The sequence below is a fragment of the Balaenoptera acutorostrata genome, chromosome 11 (genome assembly GCF_949987535.1).
Source record: "Balaenoptera acutorostrata chromosome 11, mBalAcu1.1, whole genome shotgun sequence".
NCBI lineage: Eukaryota > Metazoa > Chordata > Mammalia > Artiodactyla > Balaenopteridae > Balaenoptera > Balaenoptera acutorostrata.
Window position 1 is genome coordinate 53,031,658 of NC_080074.1, and position 15,587 is coordinate 53,047,244.

General features: G+C 37.8%; 1 protein-coding gene across 2 annotated transcripts in view; it reads left to right on the top strand.

Annotated features, from left to right (window-relative positions):
• Nucleotides 1–15,587, top strand: part of WIF1 (WNT inhibitory factor 1) — an 86,477-nt gene that overhangs the window by 51,204 nt on the left and 19,686 nt on the right. For both annotated transcript variants that reach the window (XM_057555877.1, XM_007179753.2), the window contains 2 exons: nucleotides 11,277–11,417; nucleotides 12,298–12,393. In XM_057555877.1, the coding sequence (XP_057411860.1) occupies nucleotides 11,277–11,417; nucleotides 12,298–12,393 (237 nt within the window). The remainder of the gene's footprint in view (nucleotides 1–11,276; nucleotides 11,418–12,297; nucleotides 12,394–15,587) is intronic.

Genomic DNA, 15,587 nt, shown 5'->3' on the forward strand with positions numbered 1-15,587 from the left:
TTTACACATGCTTCTAATATTTTATAAAAATTTATTTTGGCAGTAGTATGTGGTGGGCTCAACCTGAATTATCTTTCTGAATTGTCAACTTTTCCAGTGTAAGAGGTTGGACTGACTCAAGATATGCTCTTTATTTTACAATAAGTTTTTTATAGATAAGAGTTGGTTTTAGAGACTACTGTTTGTTCTAATATTATAATATTTATAGTTTTATAATATATTAAAATAATTGATAGCACAATCCTGTCTCTTAAAAAAGAAGATTAGTCTTATTCTTTTAGAGGAACATTAGAATAATTTGTCAGACATCAAATGAAGATCTCGTTAGGAGCTAATTTTTTTCTTTTCCATTAGGGTTTATTATAGGATATTGAATATAGTTCCCTGAGCTATACAATAGGACCTTGTTGTTTATCTAGTCTATATATAACAGTTTGCATCTGCTAGTCCCAAACTCCCCATCCATCACTCCCCCACACCCCTCCCCCTTGGCAACCACAAGTCCGTTCTCTATGTGAGTCTGTTTCATATATAAGTTCATTTGTGTCATATTTTAGGTTCCACAGATAAGTGATATCATACGGTATTTGTCTTTCTCTTTCTGACTTACTTCACTTAGTATGATCATCTCTAGGTCCATCCATGTAGCTGTAAATGGCATTATTTCACTCTTTTTTATGGCTGAGTAATATTCCACTCTATATATATACCATATCTTCTTTATCCATTCATCTGTTGATGGACATTTAGGTTGTTTCCATGACTTGGCTATTCTAAATAGTGCTGCTATGAACAAAGGGGTGCTTGTATCTTTTCAAATTAGAATTTTCTCTGGATATATGCCCAGAAGTGGAATTGCTGAATCATATGATAGATCTATTTTTAGTTTTCTGAGGAACCTCCATACTGTTTTCCATAGTGGCCGCACCAACTTACATTCCCACCAACAGTGTAGGAAGGCTTCCCTTTTCTGCACACCCTCCCCAGCATTTGTTATTTGTAGATATTTTAATGATGGCTATTCTGACTGGTGTGAGGTGGTACATCATTTTAATTTTGATTTGCATTTCTCTAATAATTAGTGATGTTGAGCATCTTTTCATGTGCCTGTTGGCCATCTGTATGCCTTATTTGGAGAAATGTCTATTTAGATCTTCTGCCCATTTTTTGATTGGGTTTTTTTTTTATATTGAGCTGTATGAGATGTTAGTATATTTTGAAAATTAACCCCTTGTCGGTTGCATCATTTGCAAATATTTTCTCCCAGTCTGTAGGTTGTCTTTTCATTTTGTTTATGGTTTCCTTTGCTGAGGAGCTAATTTAAATTGATGAAATAATCAGGAAATCAGGCACCCTTACAGAGTCCATTTTCAGGTTGTAGTTATCTACTACTTCCAATGTATCTGTATTGCCACATCCCAGCACTGTAAGAGTTGGGGACTAAATAAGCACAGAGTTTCTCTAATTTCCTGGCATAGGTGCCCATGTGGGTATAGACAGGAAGAGTGTGAATCTGAGTTTCTCTTGGGTCATCCCAGTGCTGCCGATATGACTCACAGCCCTCCCAGAGGATTTACTTCCAATCCAGATGGGTTTAGGTTCTAGGAAGCTCCTATGAAGGAAAAAGGCCTTGGGTTCTGGAGGTACACTCACCTAAGATTTGTAGCCTCAAGGATATGAATACCCCATTCCAGATACATGGGCACCCCAATTCCGCTCAGATGATAATGCTAGTACTATTGCATACTGCTACATCATGGAGACAAGAAAGTTCTTAGAATATGACCACCAAATTCTTGGAATAGGGCATTACTCAGTCTCATGCCATGTCACTTGGTGTTCCTTTTTAGTCGAAGATAATTTTCTATAAAATTTTTCTTGATCATATTTGTTCTTTTTCTTAAGAAGTGGTCAGGAGTAAGATAAATACATAGCATGTCTCTCAATTTCCATTTCATATTTTTGAATTTTTCTTTTGTCTTTTTCTGATTATTAAAGAAGTACAAACTCATTTAGCCCATTAAAATGTATTAATTAATTGCACAGTTATACCTGCTCAACTTAAAATAAATCTTGAATTTTTGGATTTCTAATCAAATGCTTATATCCAAAATCTTCCCATTTTTATCAATTTTTTGTGTCTAGTAAAAAAAAGCTTACTGAAATTCTACTTCTTAGGATATTGAAGCAGTAAGGTTTTGAATATATGATATGAGAATATTTTAATAGGTCATGTTTAGAGAAAACATCATTTGCTAATAATTTAGAATCTTTAATAAAATATAGAGGAAAAAGTGGATGATACTTTGGGCAAGGTGAGACTAAAAAGAACAAGTCTGGAATGAGGTGACTCATGCACATGTGTGCGCGTTTATACACATACACACACACACACACACACATTTTACACGGACAACCCCCCCTCCCCCCATAGAGATCTTTGGAGGCAAATGTAGGATTTGTTTGCAGAAATGCAGGTGCAAGAAGTTTATGGGAATTTTAGTTCATTTCAGGGCAGTTATTCATTAGCCTCATTAAGCTCAGTCCCCCCCAGCGTGAGCAGTGAGGGTAACTTGAATTATTAAAAAGTAACCAAATCAGTGTGTCTTGCTCCTAAGGATCCAGGTACCGTTCATTACTCTGCTGGTCTATTTAATACCCTCAAGCTGCTAAGGTGTTCTTTCATCCTACAGAATCCTATATGCCTAAGCGTTGCATGAAAAAGAAAACTCTTGATCTTTAACAGTTATGAAGTGCCTGCTTTCTGGCATCTGAAGAGAACAAAAACAGGAAATACAAACTGCAGGGTGGTTCAGCAAAATTCCTGAGTTGGATAACGAAAAACAGTTTCCATCAAGCCAAGGCTTTACCTGTTGGCACACTCTTTCTCTGTCATCCCATGAAACCAACAGAGCAGGGGTGTTTCTCAACCAAGACCATCAGGAATCCAATGTGTAGAAATTGTCAAATAGGTGTTAATTCTGGGAGGACCATCTTCTTCCTGGTGACCCCCATCCTTAGCAGAAAGTGAAGCCCAGAGTTAGGTACTCAGTAAGTATTTGCTGAGAGAATGAATGGATGACTATTTGTGTTGGATGATTTATATTCATGGAACAGCTTATAATCATGTGGTGTCAAGGATGAGCTCTCGCCCACCTTATTCATCTCTTCCCTTATTGTGAGGCAGTGGTTTGCATGACCGAGGCTGAGGCTGTACGAGCACCATGCTGGTCTCAGTGTGGAAGAGGTATTTTTCTTTTAAACATCTTTATTGGAGTATAATTGCTTTATAATGGTGTGTTAGTTTCTGCTGTATAACAAAGTGAATCAGCTATAAATATACAATTATCCCCATTTCTCCTCCCTCTTGCATCTCCCTCCCACCCTCCCTATCCCACCCCTCTAGGTGGACACAAAGCACCGAGCTGATCTCCCTGTGCTATGTGGCTGCTTCCCACTAGCTATCTGTTTTACATTTGGTAGTGTATATATGTCCATGCCACTCTCTCACTTCGTCCCAGCTTACCCTTCCCCCTCCCCGTGTCCTCAAGTCCATTCTCTACGTCTGTGTCTTTATTCCTGTCCTGCCCCTAGGTGCTTCAGAACCTTTTTTTTTTTTTTAGACTCCATATATATGTGTTAGCATACGGTCTTTGTTTTTCTCTTTCTGAGTTACTTCACTCTGTATGACAGTCTCTAGGTCCATCCACCTCACTGCAAATAACTCAATTTCGATTCTTTTTATGGCTGAGTAATATTCCATTGTATATATGTGCCACATCTTCTTTATCCATTCATCTGTCAATGGACACTTAGGTTGCTTCCATGTCCTGGCTACTGTAATAAATACTGCTGCAGTGAACATTGTGGTATATGACTCTTTTTGAATTATGGTTTTCTCAGGGTATATGCCCAGTAGTGGGATTGCTGGGTCATATGGTAGTTCTATTTTTAGTTTTTTAAGGAACCTCCATACTGTTCTCCATAGTGGCTGTATCAATTTACATTCCCACCAACAGTGCAAGAGGGTTCATTTTTCTCCACACCCTCTCCAGCATTTATTGTTTGTAGATTTTTGTTTGATTATGGCCATTCTGACTGGTGTGAGGTGATACCTCATTGTAGTTTTGATTTGCATTTCTCTAATAATTAGTGATGTTGAACATCCTTTCATGTGTTTGTTGGCAACCTGTATATCTTCTTTGGAGAAATGTCTATTTAGGTCTTCTGCCCATTTTTGGATTGCGTTGCTTGTTTTTTTAATATTGAGCTGCTTGTAAATTTTGAAGATTAATCCTTTGTCAGTGGCTTCATTTGCAAGTATTTTCTCCCATTCTGAGGGTTGTCTTTTCGTCTTGTTTATGGTTTCCTTTGCTGTGCAAAAGCTTTTAAGTTTCATTAGGTCCCATTTGTTTATTTTTGTTTTTACTTCCATTTCTCTAGGAGGTGGGTCAAAAAGGATCTTGCTGTGATTTATGTCATAGTGTTCTGCCTATGTTTTCCTCTGAGAGTTTTATAGTGTCTGGCCTTACATTTAGGTCTTTAATCAATTTTGAGTTTATTTTTGTTTATGGTGCTAGGGAGTACTCTAATTTCATTCTTTTACATGTAGCTGTCCAGTTTTCCCAGCACCACTTATTGAAGAGGCTGTCTTTTTTCCAGGCTGTCTTATTGAAGAGGCTGCCTCCTTTATCAAAGATAAGGTGACCATATGTGTGTGGGTTTATCTCTGGGCTTTCTATCCCATTCCATTGATCTATATTTCCATTTTTATGCCAGTACCATACTGTCTTGATTACTGTAACTTTGTAGTATAGTCTAAAGTCAGGGAGCCTGATTCCTCCACCTCCATTTTTCTTTCTCAAGGTTGCTTTGGCTATTCAGGGTCTTTTGTGTTTCTATACAAATTTTGCAATGTTTTATTCTACTTCTGTGAAAACTGCCATTGGTAGTTTGATAGGGATTGCACTAAATCTGTAGATTGCTTTGGGTAGTATATTCAATTTCACAATGTTGATTCTTCCAATCAAAGAACATGGTATATCTCTCCACCTGTTTGTATCATCTTTAATTTCTTTCATCAGTGTCTTATAGTTTTCTGTGTACAGGTCTTTTGTCTCCTTAGGTAGGTTTATTCCTAGGTATTTTATTCTTTTTGTTGCAGTGGTAAATGGGAGTGTTTCCTTAATTTCTCTTTCCGAATTTTCATCATTAGTGTATAGGAATGCAAGAGATTTCTGCACATTAATTTTGTATCCTGCTACTTTACCAAATTCATTGATTAGCTCTAGTAGTTTTCTGGTAGCTTCTTTAGGATTCTCTATGTATAGTATCATGTCATCTACAAACAGTGACAGTTTTACTTCTATCTTTTCCGATTGGATTCCTTTTATTTCTTTTTCTTCTCTGATTGCTGTGACTAGAACTTCCAAAACTATGTTGAATAGTAGTGGTGAGAGTGGGCAACCTTGTCTTGTTCCTGATCTTAGTGGAAATGTTTTCAGTTTTTCACCATTGAGAACGATGCTGGCTGTGGGTTTGTCATATATGGTCTTTATTATGTTGAGGTAAGTTCCCTCTATGCCTACTTTCTGGAGGGTTTTTATCATAAATGGGTGTTGAATTTTGTCGAAAGCTTTTTCTGCATCTATTGAGATGATCATATGGTTTTTATCCTTCAAGTTGTTAACATGGTGTATCTCATTGATTGATTTATGTATATTGAAGAATCCTTGCATTCCTGGGATAAACCCAACTTGATCATGGTGTATGATCCCTTTAATGTGCTGTTGGATTCTGTTTGCTAGTATTTTGTTGAGAATTTTTGCATCTATGTTCATCAGAGATAGTGGCCTATAGTTTTCTTTTTTTGTGACATCTTTGTCTGGTTTTGGTATCAGGGTGATGGTGGCCTCGCTGAATGAGTTTGGAAGTGTTCCTCCCTCTGCTCCATTTTGGAAGAGTTTGAGAAGGATAGGTGTTAGCTCTTTTCTAAATGTTTGATAGAATTCACCTGTGAACCCATCTGGTCCTGGGCTTTTGTTTGTTGGAAGATTTTTAATCACAGTCTCAATTTCAGTGCTTGTGATTGGTCTGTTCATATTTTCTGTTTCTTCCTGGTTCAGTCTCGGAAGGTTGTGCACTTCTAAGAATGTGTCCATGTCTTCCAGGTTGTCCATTTTATTGGCATATAGTTGCTTGTAGTAATCTCTCATGATCCTATGTATTTCTGCAGAGTCAGTTGTTACTTCTCCTTTTTCATTTCTAATTGTATTGATTTGAGTCTTCTCCCTTTTTTTCTTGATGAGTGTGGCTAATGGTTTATCAATTTTGTTTATCTTCTCAAAGAACCAGCTTTTAATTTTATTGATTTTGCTATCATTTCCTTCATTTCTTTTTCATTTGTTTCTGATCTGATCTTTATGATTTCTCTCCTTCTGCTAACTTTGGAGATTTTTTGTTCTTCTTTCTCTAATTGCTTTAGGTGTAAGGTTAGGTTGTTTATTTGAGATGTTTCTTGTTTCTTAAGGTAGGATTGTATTGCTATAAACTTCCCTCTTAGAACTGCTTTTGCTGCATCCCATAGGTTTTGGGTCATCGTGTTTTCATTGTCATTTGTTTCTAGGTATTTTTTGATTTCCTCTTTGATTTCTTCAGTGATCTCTTGGTTATTAAATAGTGTATTGTTTAGCCTCCCTGTGTTTGTATTTTTTACAGATTTTTTCCTGTAATTGATATCTAGTCTCATAGCGTTGTGGTCAGAAAAGATACTTGATACGATTTCAATATTCTTACATATACCAAGGCTTGATTTGTGACCCAAGATATGATCTATCCTGGAGAATGTTCCATGAGCACTTGAGAACAATATGTATTCTGTTGTTTTTGGATGGAATGTCCTATAAATATCAATTAAGTCCATCTTGTTTAATGTATCATTTAAAGCTTGTGTTTCCTTATTTATTTTCATTTTGGATGATCTGTCCATTGGTGAAAGTGGGGTGTTAAAGTCTCCTACTCTGATTGTGTTACTGTTGATTTCCCCTTTTATGGCTGTTAGTATTTGTCTTATGTATTGAGGTGCTCCTATGTTGGGTGCATAAATATTTACAGTTGTTATATCTTCTTCTTGGATTGATCCCTTGATCATTATGTAGTGTCCTTTGTCTCTTGTAATAGTCTTTGTTTTAAAGTCTGTTTTGTCTGACATGAGAATTGCTAATCGAGCTTTCTTTTGATTTCCATTTGCATGGAATATCTTTTTCCATCCCCTCACTTTCAGTCTGTATGTGTCCCTAGGTCTGAAGTGGGTCTTTTGTAGACAGCATATATATGGGTCTTGTTTTTGTATCCATTCAGCCAGTCTGTGTCTTTTGGTTGGAGCATTTAATCCATTTACATTTAAGGTAATTATCGATATGTATGTTCCTATTACCATTTTCTTAATTGTTTGGGGTTTATTATTGTAGGTCTTTTCCTTCTCTTGTGTTTCCTGCCTAGAGAAATTCCTTTAGCATTTGTTGTAAAGCTGGTTTGGTGGTGCTGAATTCTCTTAGCTTCTGCTTGTCTGTAAAGCTTTTAATTTCTCTGTCAAATCTGAATGAGATCCTTGCTACGTAGAGTAATCTTGGTTGTAGGTTTTTCTCCTTCATCACTTTAAATATGTCCTGCCACTCCCTTCTGGCTTGCAAGTTTCTGCTGAAAGATCAGCTGTTAACTTTATGGGGATTCCCTTGTGTGTTATTTGTTGTTTTTCCCTTGCTGCTTTTAATATTTTTTCTTTGTATTTTATTTTTGATAGTTTGATTAATATGTGTCTTGGCGTGGTTCTCCTTGGATTTATCCTGTATGGGACTCTCTGTGCTTCCTGGACTTAACTATTTCTTTTCCCATATTAGGGAAGTTTTCAACTATAAGCTCTTCAAATATTTTCTCAGTCCCTTTCTTTTTTCTCTTCTTCTTCTGGGACTCCTATAATTCGAATGTTGGTGCGTTTAATGTTGTCCCAGAGGTCTCCGAGACTGTCCTCAATTCTTTTCATTCTTTTTTCTTTATTCTGCTCTGCAGTAGTTATTTCCACTATTTTATCTTCCAGGTCACTTATCCGTTTTTCTGCCTCAGTTATTCTGCTATTGATCCCTTCTAGAGAATTTTTAATTTCATTTATTGTGCTGTTCATCACTGTTTATTTGCTCTTTAGTTCTTCTAGGTCCTTGTTAAACGTTTCTTGTATTTTCTCCATTCTATTTCCAAGATTTCCTCTTTACTATCATTATTCTGAATCCTTTTTCAGGTAGACTGCCTATTTCCTCTTCATTTGTTAGGTGTGGTGGGTTTTGCCTTGCTCCTTCATCTGCTGTGTGTTTCTCTGTCTTCTCATTTTGCTTAACTTATTGTGTTTGGGGTCTCCTTTTTGCAGGCTGCAGGTTCGTAGTTCCTATTGTTTTTGGTGTCTGTCCCCAGTGGCTAAGGTTGGTTCAGTGGGTTGTGTAGGCTTCCTGGTGGAGGGGACTAGTGCCTGTGTTCTGGTGGAAGAGGCTGGATCTTGTCTTTGTGGTGGGCAGGACCACACCTGGTGGTGTGTTTTGGGGTGTCTGTGGCCTTATTATGATTTTAGGCAGCCTCTCTGCTAATGGATGGGGTTGTGTTCCTGCCTTGCTAGTTGTTTGGCATAGGGTGTCCAGCACTGTAGCTTGCTGGTCATTGAGTGGAGCTGGGTCTTGGTGTTGAGATGGAGATCTCTGGGAGATTTTCGCCGCTTGATATTACGTGGAGCTGGGAGGTCCCTTGTGGACCAGTGTCCTGAACTTGGCTCTCCCACCTCAGAGGCACAGCCCTGACGCCTGGCTGGAGCACCAAGAGCCTGTCATCCACACGGCCACAAGAGTCTTCCAAATTATTCTCCTCTGGATATCAGTCAGTAAGGTAACTGCTGGTCATCACAATGCGTATTCAGAAAAATCCACGTTTTACTCCTGTGCTCTTTTTCTTGTTTTTGCTAGCAATTAATATCATGAACAGGATACCCATTCACAAATGACAAGTTCACCATAAAAGCAGATAATTCCATACAGCTCTTCCCTACAAGATTGCCTCCAGTTAGTTCTCAAAGTGCCCAATTGTTCGGTGAAGATACAATCCAGGTGCAGAGCAGGGGAAAAAAAACTGGGAGAAAAAAGAAGAGGCAGATAGAAAAGGAGAGACTGATAGAGGAGAGGGCAGAAAAAAAGGGAAGACATTTTGTAAAAACAAGGAAAGAAAAGGCCAGTAAGTGAGGAAGTCTGTGAGCTCTACGACAAGAATCGGAGTCTTGCTTTTTGCATATCTTCTGTATCCATGTAGCCTTTCAGATCCCCTTGGTCCCCAAGTAAAATTTCCAGATCCGGGATGCAGCCATAAGAAAGAATCCTATATATATTTCACAAGTATCCTGCAATAACAGATCCAACGGGGTTTTTCTTGTACAGTCCTTTGCTTCCTTTTGAAATGGAAATCCCTACTATGGATTTTTGTATTTTGTAAATTTGCATTTTCATATATACGATTTCATTAAACCAAGGTTTTCAGTGGGGACAATTATACTTCAGGACTTCAGAAACAAGTTTGTTTTTTTTCTCTCTTTTTATCTCTGTTAAAATATCTGGGTTTTTTCATCATTTAATTATTTATAATGCTCAGATCTCAAGATTCAGGAGAACTGGAAACCCATGTTATTTGGAGAAGAGCACAGTAATGAACACTGACAATGCCAAAGCCTTGAGAGTGGTTTCTGGTTGCCAAGCACGTTAAAAAGATTGTATGACCAACTGGTGTGCAGTGCATTATGGAAAAGAGCACACTGATTTCTAGCTCATTTCTTCTTGTAAAACTAGGGGAAAGGTTTATGAAAACTCCGAAGGGAAAGGATTTTTCTTGGCATGGTACGATTTTCCCAAGCTTGGCAGTAACCATAACCTGACATATAGAAACAAAATGAAACAGAATTTCATATGTATACCTCTTAGCAATATTTGTTCTATTCATAAGGAAGAACTGGATTCTAGTGGATCAGCTAGATCAGTCTTCTCCAGTGGATACGTTAGGATAATCCAGTGGATTTCAGAAATTTATGAAGTCAGCCTCTCAGCCAATGACTTGAGACAATTTCCACCCAATGATTTGTGGGTATTTCACAGCTGAAGTTGTGGACAACTCATCACCGTCTCTGTACAGCAACACTATTAGTTCCCACTGTCTGCTTAGTCTACACCTACATACCCCAAGTGATCATCAGTTTCACTAAAAAGAAGTGGCTCCTCTTTAGGAACCTAAACCATTAGATATGTCTATTGTGAGATTACTTCATCACAGCAAACTCTTCTAGATCCCCAAGATATGGACACTTCTCAATATTAACAAATAGCCTGAGAAAATATTAAATTTATTAACTCAGTCCAATGATTGGGGTCTAGTCTGAGTTGTAGAATTTTTCCAAAGAACATATTTTGTCACTTTCAAGCACACAGAGTAAAAATAAACCAGTGGGGGGCTTCCCTGGTGGCGCAGTGGTTGAGAGTCTGCCTGCCAATGCAGGGGACACGGGTTCGAGCCCTGGTCTGGGAAGATCCCACATGCCGCGGAGCAACTAGGCCCGTGAGCCACAATTACTGAGCCTGCGCATCTGGAGCCTGTGCTCCGCAACAAGAGAGGCCACGATAGTGAGAGGCCCGCGCACCGCGATGAAGAGTGGCCCCCGCTTGCCACAACTAGAGAAAGCCCTCACACAGAAACGAAGACCCAACACAGCCATAAATAAATAAATAAATATTAAAAAAAAATAAAATAAAATAAACCAGTGGGGTGTTGCTTATAGGGCTTAATTTAATAGATTCTGCAGTGTTAACTTTTAGCTCTTTTTGAATTATATGGAGGCTGGTGAAGGTGTTCACAAAGTTTCTTCCCCTAATTAATCTATGCTACCTTTACTTTTTAGAGAACATTTTACCATCTTTTTTTTCAAGATGGTACAAGTTCAGACTATGAACAAAATATCCCCAATTTCATATTAGTAGGGTACAAATTAATGAGGGTCATTAATTCTCCACTCAGCATGATGTACACGTTCTGTGGAGAATGCCCAGATAATCAAAATACAGTCCCTACTCTAGTGGAGATACAAGCATATCTGATGACAAAATGTGAACATTTTTGCTTTGTTCTTTGTCTCTCTTACCAAGATTTCTGTAAAACTGGGATCAACTAGATAAACTGTTTCTCCATACCTTCTTTTTCTTTAGTTGTTCAAGTTGGTTTTCCATGTCTCGGCAAACAAGATGGAGTGGCAGCGTTTGAAGTGAATGTGATTGTAATGAATTCTGAAGGCAACACCATCCTGCAGACTCCTCAAAATGCCATCTTCTTTAAAACATGTCAACAAGGTAATCAGTGATGGTGATTCCAGAGAAGGCTCATAAGGCTTCCAGGTGTGATTTGGGCCAAAAATTGTAGCTAGATAGATAGATAATTATTTTGTATAATTAAAACCACACCAGTGGGAGGAGGGGTAAACGTAGGGTCCAGTAATAGTACTAAGACAGACTTTCTCTGCTTTGACTGCACTCACAATTTTAGGAACTCCAGTACCCTTCAAAATGCCCTGTCTTCCACCTCTCTTCTTTCCCTCCTCCAACACAATCTTTGGGAGTCCCCAACCTCATAGCAAGGGTGTCAGTCATCACCCGCAACTACTACGACCCATACCCCCTGCCAAAAGCTTGGTGCTTTTGACTTCCAAAGATCACGCCAGTGATCTGCAAAGGTACCTCTCCACCACAGCCCCGATACCCAGTTAAGCATGAAGGCTTTCCCATGCTGTCTCCTTTCCCATCCTGATATAACCTCTTCCAGCACAGAATTTAAGCTCTGGAGGCTTTCAGTGCCCTAAAGATGCACCAAAAGGTCACTCCCCCTTCTGAAAATGAATACTGAGGGCAATATCCATCATTCTGTTTCAGTGTGAATTTAAGGAGGTGCAGTAGATTGATGGGTGGGAGGAAGGCAGAACATAAAGCTTGCTTTGCCTTCTTCCACAAGCTCCCTACTGTTGGGAGTAGGACTGAGAGGCAGTATCTTACTTTCATGAAGACTTAGTGAAGTACAGGCAGTGTAGAGAGAATGAAGTGGAAGTACTGGTATTCAATAAATTATGATAATTGGTGTGCTGGGGAAAAAGTGACTGTTAGCCTCTTCATGCTCCCTGTAATTCACTCAACATGATTTGAAAGCTTTCTAAATAAACCTTGTTTCTCTTTGGTGAAGCTGAGTGCCCAGGAGGGTGCCGAAATGGAGGCTTTTGTAATGAAAGACGGGTCTGCCAGTGTCCTGATGGATTCTACGGACCTCACTGTGAGAAAGGTAAGAACAGAGACAGCCAGCTTCCCTGCTTGCTTCCTAATGAAATGGGTGTTACACAGAAGCCCCACATGTATTTTTAACACATCACCTGAAATTATTTTTCTGGTCACATTGTAAGAATTTGTGCAGTCTTAAAAAGCCACAGAAAAGCTATTGGAAAGTATTCTTCTAGGAGTGGTTTTCTGTTAAATCCAATATGTGGTGACAGGAGCAGAAACCTGGCACAGTGTCTACATTCTTTGTGGCCACTTTCACTCTCCTCCACCCCCCTCCACAATTCACTATTATATATACTATGCTTTAGCATAATCTTATGAAAGTTTTGAGGTTTTTTCCTGCCACTAAAATCGGTTTTAAAAAGCTAGTAGTATGAGTGATTTGAAAGTATCTACTCCAATTAAAAGTAGCTTGTTTCACAATTAAGTCTACACCTGAGTTATGAAGGTGCTCTAGGCAAAAAAAAAAAAAAGGATGAAAATCATTTGTGTAGTAAATATATATATTTTGGTGAAATTACTAAGAAAGCTATATGAAAAAAGAGATGAACATGAAAATGTTTATTAACCACAAAGGTGTCTAAACCACAAGCTCACATATACTGAGCTTATTTGACCAGAGTAAGCAAAATATTTTTCATCTTCAAAAAATAGATTTTTTACTTGTTTGCATTGATTTTTTTCTTTATTTTATTTTATTTTCTTAATTGAAATATAGCTGGTTTACAGCGTTGTTAGTTTCAGGTGTACAACAAAGTGATTCAGTTATATATATATATTTTTTTTTTCAGATTCTTTTCCCATATAGGTTATTACAAAATATTGAGTATAGTTCCCTGTGCTATTCAGTAGGTCCTTGGGTATCTAGTAGTGTATGTATCTGTTAATCCCAACCTCCTAATTTATCCCTCCCCCACCTTCCCTTTCTCCTTTGGTAACCATAAGTTTGCTTTCTATGCCTATGGGTCTGTTTCTGTTTTGTATATAAGTTCATTTGTATCTTTTTTTTTTAGATTCCAAATATAAGTGGTACCATATATTTGTCTTTGTCTATCTAGCTCACTTCATTTAGTATGATTATCCCTAGGTCCATCCATGCTGCTGCAAACGGCATTATTTTATTCTTTTTATGGCATATATATATATATATATATCACATCTTCTTTATCCATTCATCTGTCGATGCACATTTAAGTTACTTCCATGTCTTGGCTATTGTAAATAGTGCTGCAATGAACACTGGGTGCAATTTACATTCCCACCAACAGTGTAGGAGGGTTCCTTTTTCTCCACACCCTCTCCAGCATTTATTATTTGTAGAATTTTTGATGATGGCCATTCTGACCAGTGTGAGGTGGTACCTCATTGTAGTTCTGATTTGCATTTCTTTAATAATTAGTGATGTTGAGCAGCTTTTCATGTGCCTCTTGACCGTCTGTATGTCTTCTTTGGAGAAATGTCTATTTAGGTCTTCTGCCCATTTTTTGATTGGGTTGTTTGTTTTTTTGATATTGAGCTGCATGAGCTGCTTGTATATTTTAGAGATTAATCCTTTGTCAGTTGCTTTGTTTGCAAATATTTTCTCCCATTCTGAGGGTTGTCTTTTCTTCTTGTTTATGGGTTCCTTTGCTGTGCAAAAGCTTTTAAGTTTAATTAGGTCCCATTTATTTTTTTATTTCCATTACTCTAGGGGATGGATCCAAAAAGATATTGCTGCAATTTATCTCACAGAGTGTTCTGCCTATGTCTTCCTCTACGAGTATTATAGTATCTGGTCTTACATTTAGGTCTTTAATCCATTTTGAGTTTTTTTGGTGTATGGTGTTAGAGAATGTTCTAATTTCATTCTTTTACATGTAGCTGTCCAGTTTTCCCAGCACCACTTATTGAAGAGACAGTCTTTTCTCCATTGTATAGTATTTCCTCCTTTGTCATAGATGAATTGACCATAGGTACATGGATTTATTTCTGGACTTTCCATCCTGTTCCATTGATCTATGTGTCTGTTTTTGTGCCAGTACCATACTGTTTTGATTACTGTAGGTTTGTAGTATAGTCTGAAGTCAGGGAACCCGATTCCTCCAGCTCCATTTTTCTTTCTCAAGATTGCTTTGGCTATTCGGGGTCTTTTGTGTTTCCATACATATTTTTAAATTTTTGCTCTAGTTCTGTGAAAAATGCTGTTCGTGATTTAATAGGGATTACATTGAATTTGTAGATTGCCTTGGGTAGTATGGTCATTTTAACAATATTGATTCTTCCAACCCAAGAACACAGTACATCTTTCCATCTGTTTGGGTCATCTTCAGTTTCTTTCATCAGCATCTTACAGTTTTCAGAGTACAGGTCTTCTGCCTCCTTAGGTAGGTTTATTACTAGGTATTTCATTCCTTTTGATGCAATGGTAAGTAGGATTGTTTCCTTAATTTCTCTTTCTGATCTTTCATTGTTAGTGTTTAGAAATGCAACGGATTTCTGTGTATTAATTTTGTATCCTGTAAATTTACTGAATTCATTGATGAGCTGAGTAGTTTTCTGATAGTGTCTTGAGGATTTTCTATATATAGCATCATGTCATCTGCAAACACTGACAGTTTTACTACTTCTTTTCCAATTTGGATCCCTTTTATTTCTTTTTCTTCTCTGATTGCTGTGGTTAGGACTTCCAAAACTATGTTGAATAAAAGTGGCAAGAATAGACATCCTTGTCTTGTTCCTGATCTTAGAGGAAATGCTTTCAGCTTTGCACTGTTGAGTATGATGTTAGTTGTGCATTTGTCATATATGGCTTGTATTATGTTGAGGTATGTTCCTTCTATGCCCACTTTCTGGAGAGTTTTTATCATAAATGGATGTTGAATTTTATCAAAAACTTTTTCTGCATCTACTGAGATGATCATATGATTGTTATTCTTCAATTTGTTAATGTGGTGGTGTATCACACAGATTAATTTGCGGATATTGAAAAATCCTTGCATGACTGGGATAAATCCCACCTGATCACTGGGTATGATCCTTTTAATGTATCGTTGGATTCAGTTTCCTAGTATTTTGTTGAGGATTTTAGCGTCTATGTTCATCAGTGATATTGGCCTCTAATTTTTTGTGTGTGTGTGGTATCTTTGTCTGGTTTTGGTATCAGGGTGATGGTGGGCTCATAGAATGAGTTTGGGAGTGATCCTTCCTCTGTAATTTTTT